This window comes from Lepisosteus oculatus, chromosome 12, assembly GCF_040954835.1.
Source record: "Lepisosteus oculatus isolate fLepOcu1 chromosome 12, fLepOcu1.hap2, whole genome shotgun sequence".
Taxonomy (NCBI): Eukaryota; Metazoa; Chordata; class Actinopteri; order Semionotiformes; family Lepisosteidae; genus Lepisosteus; species Lepisosteus oculatus.
In genome coordinates, this window is record NC_090707.1 from 19,497,105 (window position 1) to 19,512,941 (window position 15,837).

At 34.8% G+C, this 15,837-nt stretch overlaps 2 protein-coding genes across 2 annotated transcripts; one reads left to right on the forward strand and one right to left on the reverse strand.

Annotated features, from left to right (window-relative positions):
• The first annotated feature begins 67 nt into the window (after window positions 1-67).
• fkbp7 (FKBP prolyl isomerase 7) lies at window positions 68-8,990 on the forward strand. Its single transcript, XM_006636556.3, has 4 exons — window positions 68-458; window positions 872-1,023; window positions 5,159-5,286; window positions 8,691-8,990. Exons 1-4 carry the CDS (start codon window positions 238-240, stop codon window positions 8,850-8,852), a joined length of 663 nt encoding a protein of 220 aa, XP_006636619.2. The 5' UTR covers window positions 68-237; the 3' UTR covers window positions 8,853-8,990.
• Window positions 8,991-10,413: 1,423 nt separating this feature from the next.
• On the reverse strand, window positions 10,414-14,480 carry pjvk (pejvakin). The gene is made up of 6 exons (XM_006636555.3): window positions 14,108-14,480; window positions 13,174-13,369; window positions 12,781-12,922; window positions 12,270-12,387; window positions 11,654-11,797; window positions 10,414-10,793 (listed from the first exon to the last, which is right to left on the reverse strand). The coding sequence occupies exons 1-6, from the start codon at window positions 14,316-14,318 to the stop codon at window positions 10,492-10,494; spliced, it is 1,113 nt and encodes a 370-aa protein (XP_006636618.1). The 5' UTR covers window positions 14,319-14,480; the 3' UTR covers window positions 10,414-10,491.
• Window positions 14,481-15,837: the final 1,357 nt, after the last annotated feature.

Here is a 15,837-nt window from a genome sequence, read left to right on the forward strand (position 1 = left end):
ATCTTGTTAACGTATAGTATCATTTGTAATACAGTGCAAGGAACACCACTTGTACTGTATATTATATAGGAAAGCTGTTATCGAAGCCCTTTGTCAGTTCTAAGTTTAAGTCGGCAGATACATACAGTAGGGCAGGAGTACTGCTATGCTGATGACAAACGAGTGTAAAAGGGCTGGACTGCTAACGTCACAACTCTTGTCATGCAATGCCACGCATTCACTTAGGTACTGAGCGGTATGCATCAAACTTTCACAATGTTGTTTGTAGCTTTTATTTTGTACCTGCAGGCATACAGTTTATTTGTTGATCATGCACTTGCTGATAAGCTGGAGGACGAAGTCAAAATAGAAGTTTTGCACATGCCAGAGAACTGTACGCGGAAGAGCAAGAAAGGAGATATGCTGAATGCTCATTATGATGGGCTCTTAGAAAAAGATGGTTCAAAGTTTTACTGCAGGTAAGTCGCAAAACAAACTCTGGGCCCTGTAAAAATGAGCATTGAAAAATAATTCACAGTTTAATCATCCTTTTTCGTTATTGAATAAAATTGATTGCGACGCTATTGCATTTTAGGACTAATTTTCTATTCGTCTTAATGTGAATGACTAAAACAAAGCACATTAGTATGTATGACCACTTTAGGCAATACCGAATTTGCATTTAAATAGTTGTGCATTGAACACAGTATAAATATTTGAAAAATCTTTCACCATAGAATTTTACACAACCTCAACAACATAGTTGTTTCATAACTCCAGGCTGTGCACTACCGAATTTTTGTAACACAGAAGAACAAATGAAAAAGAAAACGTTTTTTTTTAATTAAAAAACACATGATATATTGAGTGAATATTTTGTGTTTTGTTCCAGCCGTACTGACAACAAGGGGCACCCTAAATGGTTTGTATTAGGAGTTGGACAAGTGATAAAAGGGCTGGATATAGGGATGGATGGCATGTGTGCTGGAGAAAAAAGAAGATTGACCATCCCTCCTTCACTAGCGTTTGGAAAAGAAGGGAAAGGTATTTTGGGAAGAGGGGAAGTGTCTATTGGAAATTTGGGAAATAAATCTAATCAAAGCACCACATTAATCTGTTGAGACATATTTAAGAATGTTCTGTCTATCAGTTTAATTTTATCAGGGAACCTCAAAAAAGTGATCCAATAAATGAAACCAAGAAAATGGTAGCTATTAGTACCACAAATTTGGATTTCAGCTCTGGTGGGTTTGAGACTGTTTCTTGTTCTTAATCAACACTTGGATATAGGGGTCTCCAGCCTGGTCCTGGAGTGTCCAGATTTAGCGGTGTTTATGAACAGCTATTAAAACTGTAATATTAAAAGACATAAAACAAATTGTGATAAATTAAGCAGGTGACTTGGTATTCATTTAACAATGTAGAGATCATTTGGCACATAAATACCTGTCTGCCCTCAAGGACCAGTTTCTTTTAACTGAACAAATTTCAGTTCAAATTTTGGTTCCCAGGCTTTCAAACTAAATAAGACAGAGTAACAGTATTAGACCTCACTGTACTGGACATCTCCAGGACCAGGTTTGGAGACCCCTGATGTACAACATGTATTATACTTTAATGGGTGGGATATTAGTAGCTGTTTGTGCAGGGCACAAAGATGTGAGGTTTTAGATGAAAGAATACAGTCATTGATTAAGTTATTTCTTCTACAAAGAAACATAGTTGTCCTAGGTAATGCAATGGGGAAAAAGTACCAACACTTCCTTGTTAAGTGTCTAAACACTTGTAAAGTTGCAAAGTGATTATTTGTAGTGTTGGTGATGAGGTTTGAGTCCCCGCACCTGAATCCTTGCATCTGTCTATTTTCTGGAAAAGCAGAGTTAGATGTTAGTGTAAATGTATACATTTTACATTTTTAAGATGTGATCCTATTAGTTTTAAGAAAGCCTCTTTGATTGTAAACTCTTTGATCTGCCTAGCCCCAATCCAGCCCAATACAAGAAAATTCTGAAAATTGACAACTTTATTACTGTGTCCCCTATGTTATAGTTGGATGTTTCAGAGGTTCCCCATTAGAAGATAGATAGATAAGACTTTATTGATCCCGAAGGGAAATTGATGTGTTACAGCAATCCAGCCCAAGACAAGCAAAAACAGACATCAGAATAGATGAAAAATTATACAAAATAAATAAAAATAAATACATAAAAATAAACACATAGGTGTGTGCAAAATATGATGATCATAGTCACTGTAAAAACTATAGAATATGTGCAAAATGTGCATAGATTTATACAGATTGGTTGTCCAAAAGTATAATGGAGCAACATGCTGTCCATAGACGAGCAAATGAAGGGCTAACAGTCCTAGCCTAGGGCAGCTTTATACACCTTGACAGCTGCCGGGAGGAAAGACCTGCGGAAACGTTCCCTTGAATACCGTAGCTGGAGCAGTCTGTTGCTAAAAATGCTCCGCTGCCGAGTAACAGTCCCATGAAGCGGATGAGAGGCGTTGTTCATGTTGGCTGTGAGCTTGGTCAGCATTCTCTTCTTAGCCATCACCTCCAGGGGGTCAAAGCTCAACCCCAACACAGAGCCAGCCTTCTTGATAAGTTTATTGAGCCTGTTTGCATCTCTTGTCATGATGCTGCTGCCCCAGCACACAACAGCGTAGAAGATGGCCGCTGCCACCACTGATTCATGAAAAAAGCGTAGTAGTGTTCCACAAACACCAAAGGACCTGAGCCTCCTAAGAAAATAGAGTCGGCTCTGACCTTTCTTGTACAGAGCGTCAGTGTTACCAGACCACTCCATCTTATCATCCAGGTGTACCCCTAAGTACTTGTAGGACTGCACCCCCTCTATGTCCTCACCCTGGATGGAAACAGGGTTCAGCTGAGACTTATTCCTTCATAAGTCGCCCAGCTATAGGTTGTTTCACACTTATGACATTGATGAACTGAGTTATTCATTTTCCAAGGCACCAAAAGCCAGCAATGTATGTGGTCCATGAATTATTTTGTTCCGGAAATGAAAAAATATTTTGAAGGACAAAATTTAAAATAAAAAAATGTGTCATGTATACAATACTGTTAACATATTACTTAGGTTATGAATCATTATGCATCAACATTTGATAAGTTGAGTTCTTATCACCATGCAATATACAGTATCACTGATCCAACTAGTGGATAAAGTGTGATCATTAACTTCAAATGTATGATTGGTGTGTAGAAAAAATATACCCTTAAACAACAATTGACTTTATTAGTTTCAAGAAGATGACAATTTGAAAGGAGTTAGTGAAGATATTCTATTTATTGTTTTTCATCAGCTATAGCCTATAGGTATATTTAATGTATATACTTAAGTCTGCACTGTATGTTGGGAAAGTATTTCAAGCTGATTACATTATTCATTATGGATATTTCCTTTTTCTAAGTCATTTTGTTAAAAGTTGCATTATTTAGGAGCATACCATGTCCTTGAAATAGGACCCTCTGTACTGTATTTGCCTAGCTACAAGTGAAACACATTCTTTAACTTACGGTTCCTAACTCAGCTGTATTGTACTAATTCCAAAGGAAAAAACCTCCACTCCACTTCGCATGGGCAAATTTTATGTTCCTGCAGTCCCAGACTCTCCGTATTTATATTGTTCTTACAGGGAAAATTTCAGATGTACAGTATGCAGTACATCGTTTTGCTATACATGGTGACTTTATGGTCCCTAACCCTGATGTATATAGGGGACCACCTGTATCTGTATATTACAGTAGATGGGTGATTTGAAAAAACTTCACCAAAGGCTGCCTTCCTGATATTGGCAGGGGTAATGTAAATTGTTTTGATGGTTGACTCACTTAGCTTATTTCGTATTGACTCTCTGGGATTTTGGAAATCTACTCCTATCTATAAACATGCAACTTAAGATAAATGGAGTTTACACCATGATAATCAGGGAATAAGCTTTAAGTTCTGTCTATACACTGAATATCTAGTTTGGTTTTCTGTACTGTCTGTCTCTCAGTATATGGATAAGTTCTAGGTGTCTTAGACATCTTTTGTTCCAAAGAAATATATAAAAAATATAAGAGCAGAATCAACAGTTTTAATTATTACATTTGCAGTAGTTAAAGAAGAAAAAACACGTCAAGGGTCATGATATTTTGCTTGTATTATGGAGATATTTTAGCTTTGCTTACTAATATAACTATGCATGTACTAACTCTGTCTATGCTTGCCTTATTATTATTTGTTGTTTGTTCTACACAGTTCCTGAAGAAAACGTTTCCTTAACCACATTCTAGGCAACATTCTCTTGGCATGTCAGCATGTGGGAATAAGTGGTATACACTAGGGTGAAAGTGCATGTGCATTTGAAAGGTATGTTTTTTAAAAAAGAAGACAAGTGCCACATACACACAAAGAAGACATATGCCTTCAATAATAATCTTTTTAGAAAACATTTTGTAAAAAAATGTATTCACTTAATCTACACTATTCAATAGATTTACCTGCTCTAACAAAGCAAATGCTGGAAAAGTTCAAATGGTTATTATTATTTTCTCTTGTTAAGTGTTGTTTGTTTGTATTATTTAAAAGCAATGAATTAAATATCTCAGGCTTTGAGATGTTTGGATACTCTTTATACCATGACACTTATAGGAGGTGCAATTACAATAACAACACTGGGGAAGGATGATAAGTAAAATATCAAAGTAATATTTAAATAATTATGAAATAAAAAATGGTGCCTCTACAAAATGAATAATTTCTAGGGATTAATTGCATGTACAGTAGAATTGTGAACAGGGTATTTATCCCCATCCTGATGTAAGCACAGACTAAATAATATTAAGTGCTCTCTGATCAATTTTGTATTATGTTCCTAAGACAGTAGCAAATGTACCCTATCTTTTAGCACTCTGTTATGTAACAAAACATAATATTTGGAAATGGAGAGATTTTGGAAAAGACAATCCATCCTTAAACAGTTTTAGTTCTGGGTTTCGTTCCATAGGATAGTTACAGTCTGGGAATGGTGCAGAAGAGGGACAGGAAGACTGACACAGAATCCTGTTTTCTATGCATTGAAGAACATATTTTGTAAACTTACTATAAAAATTTGCTTTTCAGTTATTTTTACTAATTTTACAACCAATTTTCCCTTCAAACAGAAAATGTACCACCTAACGCTACAGTGATCTTCGAGGTTGAACTATACACAGTAACAAGAGGACCCCGCAGTATTGAGTCTTTCAAGGAAATAGATCTAGACAAAGACAGATCTCTCTCTAAGCATGAGGTAATTTACCCGATTTTTAATATTATTCATCATCCTTCTGTAAAAGCTGCAACTTCACTCTAGGCATTATCCTCATTTTAATTTAATTATTATACTGATAAAGAATCACATGTTGTGCTGAAACGTATGTTAAAATGGGTTTAAAAATAACTCAGCCTTATCCAGCAAAGAAATTAATACGTATTATTGTCGAGGTTAAAACAAAAACATATGGCTGTAAAAATAACAATATACATTTAAAAACAATATATAAGCTCAAGTTAATGTTAAGGACATCTTCATTGAGCTTTAATTTTCATTTCTGATAATTGTGGAGAATACGAATCAAACAGTAAATTATTTCAGTTTTCTAACAAAGCTTTGGAGCATGGAGCTAAACATTAGCACTTGACTAAAAGTACTGCACGTAAAAACACAATTATAAATAGGGTTATAATTCTATTGATGTCCATATATTTTAAAAAAAGTGTTTTCTTCTGTGATTAGATTAAAAAAAAACATTTATGAAGCAAAGTAAATGTCAGAAATTGATTATTATTTTTATCCTTTTACTGAAATAGTACCTGTGTTTTTCAGTCTGCCACAAAATAAACGGCTTTGCAATTTATTAATGTGCACGTTCTTTGTGTATAGAAATAGAAATGTTAAATATAATGAATAACGTGATGGTAGAGATAATATAATTATAGACAGAAAATATTGTAAGTGAAGCTTCATTGATGAACGTGGTCATGAATTTCTGTTGACAATAATTAACTAGTTGTCTGCTTAAATTTTAAATTTTTCATAACTATTGCAAAATGGTCATTTACGGTTACTGAATTGGAGTTTTCCCCTAGCATGTGTGTGTCCATGTTAACATTTATTAATATTAAAACTACCATTTTAAAAGAATATGTATAATACTATACATATTCTTTTAAAATGGTAGTTTTAATATTAATGTAATATATAGTACACATTTGTGTGCACTATATATGGACTATAGTGCACTATAGAGTGGTTAGCATTGCATCATCGCAACACAGGGATCCTGGCTTCAATTCCAGACCTGGGGTGGTATCTGCATGGAGTTTGTGTGTTCTCTCCATGTTTGCATGGGCTCCAGGTGTTCTGGTTTCCTCCCACAATCAAAGACATAGTGGGAACATTGGCCCTGGTCTGAGTGTGTTGTGTCTGTATGTGCCCTGTGATAGACTGGAGTCCTATCCAGGGTGTACCCTGCCTGGCGCCTGTTGATTGCCGGGATAGGCTCTGGCTTCCCCGTGACCCTGAATTGGATGAAACAATTAGAAAATGGGTGGATGGAAAGTTTACAAAAATGTAAACAAGGGGATAGGCTTTAACTATAAATAATAACCAGATACATGAGTATGTTTAAACAGTGCATTTTCAGCATGAATAAAACAAACTTCATAATGATGAACTTCACATAACTTCACATGACTCAGAATCACACACATTATACTGATTTCTTTAAAATTATATATACTGTATATTTCAAAGCAAACCATTAAGTTAGGGATGTTCATATTTTACTGTTTCCTTTCAAACAACTTATATGTAAACTAGAAGCTCACCCATGGGTTCTTTCTTAAAATAAATTATTTTCAGCCCCCAAAGAATAATCCCCCCAAAATTACTGTGTATTGAAAAACACTGATCTTTTGCATGGCTTTGAAATACAAAAGGGTGAAACGGTACCCCCTAGCGGTAGAATTAGAGATAATCTATAACAGTAATATAACAAGTTAAGGTTAATTCCACAGTGAAAAGATTAAAGCTGTTAAGATGAAGAGCAGGTGGGAAAGTTTTGAATGGTGTTCTGCAGGAGATGTGTAAAAATGGTGAAGTTAAAAAAACATAGGTTTTCCTTTTTCTCTGTTGCAAGTCATATGCAGACAGTAAGAATGTCAGCTGGGCTCAATGACTCATCGGTCATTAGCACAATGTTCCACATGCAAAATATGTTTCCAGACTTAATTGGCTTTACAGATTGATACTGATTACTTGTACTGGCATGCAGAGTTAACCCCTGTTAAATCCATTTAACCAACACGGATCATTTTAATTTTCAAAGGCAAGAGGTTTTGTAGTTTTAAGCATGCTGCAACTGCTCTTTCACATGGAATGCTATATATTTTATGTTCAATTTGTTTATCGGTTTTTCAGGGAAAAGAAAGAATATTACATGGTACCATATACAATGAATAAATGTGAACAATCATCATGGCATAAAAGACTTGGTACTTAAACTGTGTAAATCAAACAATAATATACAAACAGGAATAAATTAGTAGAAAAAAGGAAACCAGAGATTTGGAAGAGATAAGCAAAGGAAAAAGATAAAAGAAAGGACAGAAGAGGGAAGCCATAGTCTTCAAGTTCTTTCATATGTCTGGGTCGAGCTGCGAGTTCTTAAAGGGCTTAAGCTATATTTTTTCTGTATCTCATTATTTGTTCTTACTGTTGGTTTGTGGCTTTTCAAGTTTATGCTAACATTTGTTTTCTCTCGGGTATCATTTGTGTATATTTACTGTCCCCATAGTATAAAAAAATGATAAGTTGCCCTAGTGTTATTGTTACCAAGTCTCAGACCTCTGTCCATCATTGCATGGAACTATGTTTTTGCATATACTGCAACACTGCTTACCATTAGCCTTGAATATTGCAAATGTTTTTATTTGTGATAGACCAGCACAGCAGCAGCCTGCCCTGTCATTCACCCTAATGTTGTTTTCGCCACTTATTTGTTTTGCTAGAGATGCTCTTCAATGTTTTTGTTCCTGCCCTGCCATCTTCTTTGCTGTCAGAATTGGAGAGTTTCTTCTTTCTTGTACAGAAAATACTGATCTTAAGTGATTTATATAGGTTTGTGTAGTATACATATTCACAAAATAGTGTTAATATAATAAACAAGGTTGACAACTGAATGGCAGGTGGAAACTCTAATTCAGTGATCTTGCATGTGACTGTTTTCATGTGTAACTATAAACACAGCAATCTTAGTAATATAAGCAGACAACTATCAAACAATTGAACAATACAGAACATGACGTACTCCTTACAATATAAACAGCCACTCTTTATAACAAACACCAGCAAACACCGGCATAAATTCATACTTATCTGGTAAAATGCTGTAGTGCCTGCAGTTTCTTTTCTTGAAATAGAATTTTATATTAACGTATATCCCAAAAAAGCGAAAATAGTGAAGACAAGTGAAACATTAATAATTGATAATAAGTTAAAATGATAATTTGTCTGGACAAATTCTACAGTTTCTAAGTAATATTAAGTATATTCATATTAAGTACCAGTATAAAGGGTTTGCTTTTGCATTTGTTTCACTAAACTAGGTATTGTGTTTTTTATTGACTTAACTTTTGTTAATTGACTTCCAGGTCAGAGAATATATGAAGAAGGAGTTTGAGAAAGGTGGTAATAAACGCGATGCCTCTTTCTATGATGTTATAGTAGCTGATGTGTTTCACAAGAGCGATCACAATGGAGATGGCTTCATAACTGCCAAGGAATACAATGTCTATGATCATGATGAGTTATAATGCTTCACTTCAGATTAGCCGCTGAAGTGATCAGCCTGAATTATTATTTGCTGGAAAGAAAATATCAATGAAAATGTGAAGTTTCTTCAAGAAATTTGATATGCAGGGGTTTTGTCAAATAAATACCACTCAAGATGTCTCTTGTCTGCATTATTTACACATACAATATATTTAAAATAATTGTCCTAGTACATTGATACATGTAAAGAAAATAAACATAAACCTTAGTGTAGCTACAAAAGTATATCTCAGGTTTCACCTGAACTAATCTTATGTATAAAATTTAAATAAAAACTACAGATACTGTACATTCAGTATTTAACAAAATATAGAAGTTTATTTTTCTTGAATGGTAAGATAACTGCAATATTAGTCTCACCACTCACATTACCCATCTTCGTCAATCAACCATTCCAGTCTCCAGTTCTTTCTATTATATATTTGTCATTTCTGAATTGCTGGACATTGTCCTATTCCATATTGTTCTGGGTGTCCCTCTCCTCTGTCTTCTGTATTCTGTGGCTTGCATCTGAGGCTGTACTTGAGACACTTTTATTAATTCAAAAAACGTTGCCCAACCACTGATGTGCTCTCTTATGCATGGATTGTGAAAACACTCTTTTTTCTAATTTCAGTATTAATCTTTCAATCCTTGTAAGTAATTCATTACATTTGTCTTTCTCCTTCTTGGGTACTTACCATGTTTCTGTGCCTAATGTAGCTGTGGCAATAGAATTCACTTTGTACACATTTAGTTTCATGTTGAGAAAGGTTTTTCAATTAAGATTTTTTAGTTTTCCAAAGATATTGCTCCATACTTTATGCTTATGTGGTACACTACTATCAAAGTATATCAACTTTCATGTACTACTATATTAGACCACATTTTATTTTTAAACAAGGATATTTACGCAAGGAATTATAATGCATAATTTACCCACTTTTCTTGCTCTGATATCTGTTTCTATTACTTTATATATATATGATTTGTACTGTAAGTGGGTTTGGGTAAATTACGGTTAAATAAGTTATAAAATGTATTGTGTTGAAAAACAGAATATGCTCATACACCATTAAGTTTAATGACTCTATTACTCTTCCTACCCACAGGATAGTATTATAAAATGACACTTATAATATAGTATAGTTTTAATATTCAGGTAGAAGTAATGTTATGTTAAATTTTCACAAAAACACGCCGTTAACCATATTATTCAAATCCTGTTCAATTCATTGCAAAAAATGTCAAAATTACTCTTCTTCTCTTGTATTCCTGAACCTAGTTAGTGATTTTGTAGTGTGAGTTAAACATGATATTTCCTTTAAATTGTTAATGTTTTAGGCTGAATTATTAATAACAAAATTCTTATGTTGCTGTCTCGTGAGTCACCCAGATGCTTTTCTCACAAACCTTTATCTGCTAATTGAGCTTCATGAGGGGAGATTTGTTTATTTATTTAATATGTCTTGCTGTTTCTTTGCATTATGCATCTATTTTCCATATTTTAACTATTTCAGTAATAATTTTCTTAAATATTGACAAATACCAAACTATGCAGTCAATGCTTTAGTTGTGATTTTATTTTGAAAACAATGTGGCACCACAGTTTCAGCTTGTTTTTTAGGCACTAATACATATTTACCTCATTGTTTTGTGCCAGAGGTCAAAGCAAGGCACAACATGCAGCCTTACATATTTATTTCCATTGAAGGAACACTCAAGACATCCGTACACTGTCTCCCGTTTCAGGTTTCCCATCCCACAGAGTGCACATGGTCCTTTGGGAATATTATTGTTAAGGAGATTGATGCGTGTATGTGAGCCTTCTCTGAGGTAGCTGGTGGAGATGTCTGTCATGCTGGTGGCTTTTTCATAATAGTCAGCAGCCAAATCTTCCAGATACATGTCTGAATTGGTAATTTCATCAAATGTTCTATCATCTATATTAAATTAGAGAAAGACAGAGTAGCGTGAAATTAAAAGGACTAGAAGTTTTAACTGATAAATTTCTTATTTTTTCCCCAAAAGTGCCTTAATGTGAATAATAGGCTGTATCATACAAGTTTAAAACAGTTTTTTTTTAATATTTTGGTAATCTGTTTTTTCCCCTGTGAATCAATATTTTAAAACTTTTTGTATATCTTTAAAGATTCCTTGAACCTTGTTGGTATGCAAGCTGCTATACTGAACAAATAAAATTCGTAAATACAGAACATTTCAGACATGCACGAAACATTATTCTTCTAATTTTGTCCAGTACACTATGATAACATTTCTGTGAAAATATTGCGTAGAACCTGAAATTATAATCACTTCGAAATTATTTTAAGCATTGCATAAGTCTCCTTAAATATTATAAAAATGCAATCCAGTCTTCAATAAAAGTGCTACAGTGTGTCTTGCTGATTGCCAACTTGAGGCAGTTCTATGTTTAAAAAAAAAACGATTATTACTTTTTTTATTATCATAGAATACAGATGGAGCTGTGTTAGCATGCACACCTTACAGCTCTTGAGACCTGGATGTATTTCTGACAGGTGCATTAGCATGTTCTGCATGCATTAGTGTGGAGCTTTGCCAAGTGCTCCAGCTTCACTTGAGTGTACCCTTCAATACACTGGTCCTGTCTATAACCCTGCCTTGTGCTCTTATGCTCTCTACTTCCAGGATAGCAAACAGGTGGCCATGAGATATAGTAAGTGGCTTTGTAATAACTTAATATCTGGATGGGTGGACTACAAGGTAATTTAGAAGAAAAATGTTTGGTTTTTTTGTCCAGTAAAATTAAAAAAATAATTACCTGCTCGGAATGGGTTCCCATAAACAATGCCAGACAAAAACCTTCTCAGTCTTCCCACTGAGAATCTTCCAAGAAAGCCTCCAAGCTGCTCACGGATTTGCTCTTTTTCAAAGCCTCCTGTTGACTCTGATGTGACGCACAGGTCTTACCAAAGCAAAAGAAAAGTTATTTTCAAAACTTTGAAAAAATCTGGCAACACTACATGCCTGATGATTGCATCGACTTTTTCAAAGTTACACTGTATATTTTATTACCTATATTAGTGTCACTTTAAAAAAATGCTTTTTTTCTATATTCAAAGATCATTTATTTGAAACTTAAATGTTAAGTTAAATATTAAAGAGAATAATTAAAATGTCAAGTGAAACTAAGTTAAAATGTTTGAATTCACATTAGAATTAGCTGAATAACTTACAGTAAGTCACTGTATGAAATAGGCTAAATGTGTACCCACCTGCATTGCAATAAACCCCTGATATTTCTTGAAAGTAAAGTAAAAACAAAGGACAGAAACTTAACAGGAGTTATTCATTAAGTCATCAGTCCACGCCAGCTCTAGACAATAGTTGACTGAAAAATCACCTTAAAATATAAATTAGTTTAATCTGCTGCTTACCAAGGTGACCATCCAATTGTATATATAGTTCAAATATACTAAATGCTATTGTAGTATGAGCTGGGATAACAATGGCTTTGTCACGGCCCTTGTGGTTCCGGCCATCATCAATCTGAAACTGTTATAAAAAAAAACAATGTGAGATGTGAGCTAGAGCCAGGTTTTTGCAAGGCGTGTGCTGTATGCAAACACTAATTGTGGAGTCAACATTCACAATAGAAGGTTTCACAATATCATATAACTTAAATTATTTTTCAGTATAAGCTTAATTTATTAAAATAAAAGGCACTTCGAACCTAGAGTACTTTTCACTAAGCAATGTTGTTTAATACTCTTCTATGGGCTAAAAGAAAACATTCACAAACTAAAACTCAGATTTTAGAACTGAATGTCACTGCTTTGGTACACTATGATTCAAGGTCTTTCAAGAGTTTTTACATTCGTGATTTGTGAACAGGGGAAAATAGATTCACAGTTGATTAATACTGTTGGATATGAGTTGTGTGTTTACTCTCATGGTTCTTCCTCGCATTCCTGCATGTACAGTAAGTGAGCACTGACGGGTTGTCCGGATGCTTTCCATAACGACACACAGCACTGCTCGCCCGCTGCCCTTTGACTGGCGAATCAGGCAATGTTCAAGGTCCACTTTTCTGAAATGAAAGAAAATATTACAATCATTCCAACCCAAACAATTGTGTCAAACAACATTGCATGTTCCCATTGGATAGATTGGGAATTATTCAACTGAAAACCCAACAGTGCATTTTCATTAACAACTTAATCAGTGTTGTGTAAATTAATGTTAAATGCCAAAAACACCAAGAATATATAGCAATGAAGCCTAGTCAAGGAGGAACGACACTTAGTGTAAAGCTACTGTGAATTTTTGTGGGATTAGTACCTGGAACTGAGTTCTCTAAGCAAAGTAGGTACTTCCACCTCATGCTTTGTTACAATTCCAAATGAGGCTTTTACAGCAACAGAGTCTGATCCACTTATGTTGAAGCCGACATCATTAATAATGTGGTTTCCCAGTCTGCCATTCAGCGATACATCAGACTTGTCTTCATAATTAAGCAATTGATAAGATGAAACACCTATTTTGAGAGGGAAAGAAATCAAGCAATACAGAAATTAGTTTGTTCAATATAATTTCTCTATTGAAGTCTTACAAGTTTTGACATGATATGATAGGTCTTAGTTTAGACTTTTTTTGTTGGATTAGCTCTTGAGATTTTCCGACTCAATTATAAGTACAACAACGACAGTTTTCCTTTTTGTGAGCAATCAAAAATAACAGAAATTGTGATTTCTGTTATAGTGATTATATATTCATAGCATAATGAATCATTTTATGACTCATTTTTTCCATTCCAAAACCTTGCATTTGTTAATATATTTAATACTGTATATTCCGTAGTTTTGTTTTTGATTATGTTTTTGCAAATATTACGATTATGTTATTTTATTGTTTACTTATGTTAATGCCTTTATGTAGTAATAATATTACACATACTGTACATCCAACATTTCAGTTATTTGCAGTCTAAAGTTTAGACTTTAGTCTTTGTACTGTATATCGACAGTGTTACATTTTTACTTTTTGTACCCTCTATAAAAGTATAGAGAGTGAAGCAGAGCTTTTTATATACTTGTCTTGTACTTGGCATATCAAATAAAATGCAGCTAGGGCATCTACTAACATTGCAGTAGTGGTTTTTAAACATAAAACACAAGTAATGGAACTGCTGAGAAAAATATACATATTTTTAAACACACCTTCTTAAACATTTAACATTTGTCTAAATTTAAATCCCTTTGAATTCTTGACTTACCTGCTGTTATCTCCTTTTCTCCCACAAGTATATCCTTCAAAGAGAAAGGGGTGGAGGAATACTTAGTTTTCTTCCAAAAATAAGTCTTCTTTCTCTTGGTTACCAAGCTGAGGGGCTGATATCTGTCTGCTTCACTCAGACTGGGTACAGGAATTAATCTTCCTGTATCTCCAACCTGTTTCACAAAGTTTTTTGTAGCTGCTGCAAACATACTGCTCTAAAAAATCAGTTACAGTACATGATCGTTTATTGTATCAAAGGACCACCAAGTTTTTAAATAGAAATCTTATATTTGTATTAAGCAAACTGATTTTTTCCTACCAATGTGGTTTTAATGTTTCCCTCTTCTCCTAGATGAATTTATGATAGAGTCTTACTCTCTTTTGTTTCTCCTTCCATCACAATGAATAATGGATTAAGACTGTAAAAGGATAAGGGATGCCCTTTGAACTTTGCTAATGTAATTATATACTTTTGCCCTACTTCCCAACAAGTACTGTACATGTTTTATAATTCCTAAAAAAAAAATATTTAATGTGTTCTTCTGTTGTATATTTGTACTCAGTTTTTTCTGTCTTATATTACTCACCCTATATTACCCTTTTTATTTTCTAAGTACATTAACAGTTACTATCACCCAAAAACACAACGAAAGCAACATCCGCAGCAACAAAAGGTACTTCCAAGGGTCATAATGAATTCCTGAGGGTCAGCTGTCCTTTCAGGTGATGAGGAGAGGGCGTTAGAAAGTCTTGGTGTTACAGAGAAGGACAGCAATGCATTGAAGGGGGATGCCACACAGTCCAATTTCCCCAGTCTCCGTTTGGGCTATATTGGGAGTCCTCCTTTACACTGTACTATGTTCCCCTTTGGTCAGTATTGACTCACCAGGCCTGTTTCATTGCCTCCGAGTATTAAACGTCTCTGCATGGTACCTCCATTCCTCTACCAAGTGTCCCTCAGTGTGCAGTTCCTGGGCCAATCTCCTCTGTGGTTTCGCAGGCTGCGGCTTTCCTTACGCTGCCTGTATGGTGTTGAGGGACTCATCAGGAGGAGAGAGCTCCCTCTATTCAGGCTCAGATCTTTTTATCCCCTTCATAAGCCGTTTCCCCCTCAGTAGTTTCCCCATTGTCTCTGTCATTGGCAGGTGTGATCAGGACATTGCCAGGTGGAAGCTTGGGTCGTTTGAGAACTGGAAGTCCTACAGTAGGTGTCGTGGGCACTTATCATTTCTTTGTTTGCTTTACTGCTCCCCCACCCCTCTGCCCAAGGTATGACAAATGGGCTCATACTTCCATGCGTCAGTATCTAATTGTTTCCTGGATGATCTGGGAGTGACCATTCTTGCTAATTTTTGCCTGCTCCACTGTCACATTGACACAATCCTGGCCACCAACATAACCTGATTAATCACAGCCGGCTACTACTTCAATGTCCCACATCCTGCGACAGATACAGTAGCATGTATCACCTGAATCTTTATTAATTCTGGAAAATAGTTTAATACATTTGAAAACATATCTGCTTTTAATAAATGATGTTAACATTTTTTAAATGCTGCTGCATAATGGCTTTTTAATACTTTTTAAATTGTTACACTAGATGTTATAATCACATGCATAATGTTTTACAGGAACATGGGCAAAGGACATAATGTGTGCATAAGAGGTCATAATATTCCTGAGGATAGCATTCCTATGGTTTCAGCTTGCCTTTACTGTGCTTTACTA

Bases quoted from the DNA above. Each gene is read 5' to 3' on its own strand.
- fkbp7 (XM_006636556.3), top strand. From the start codon at position 238: ATGCATCAAACTTTCACAATGTTGTTTGTAGCTTTTATTTTGTACCTG. The intron at 1,024-5,158 runs GTATTTTGGGAA...CCCTTCAAACAG, and splicing joins GTTTGGAAAAGAAGGGAAAG to AAAATGTACCACCTAACGCT. The intron at 5,287-8,690 runs GTAATTTACCCG...ATTGACTTCCAG, and splicing joins GATCTCTCTCTAAGCATGAG to GTCAGAGAATATATGAAGAA.
- pjvk (XM_006636555.3), bottom strand. From the start codon at position 14,318: ATGTTTGCAGCAGCTACAAAAAACTTTGTGAAACAGGTTGGAGATACA. The intron at 13,370-14,107 runs GTAAGTCAAGAA...CTCTCAAAATAG, and splicing joins AGAAAAGGAGATAACAGCAG to GTGTTTCATCTTATCAATTG. The intron at 12,388-12,780 runs GTAAACACACAA...TTTTTATAACAG, and splicing joins TGCGAGGAAGAACCATGAGA to TTTCAGATTGATGATGGCCG.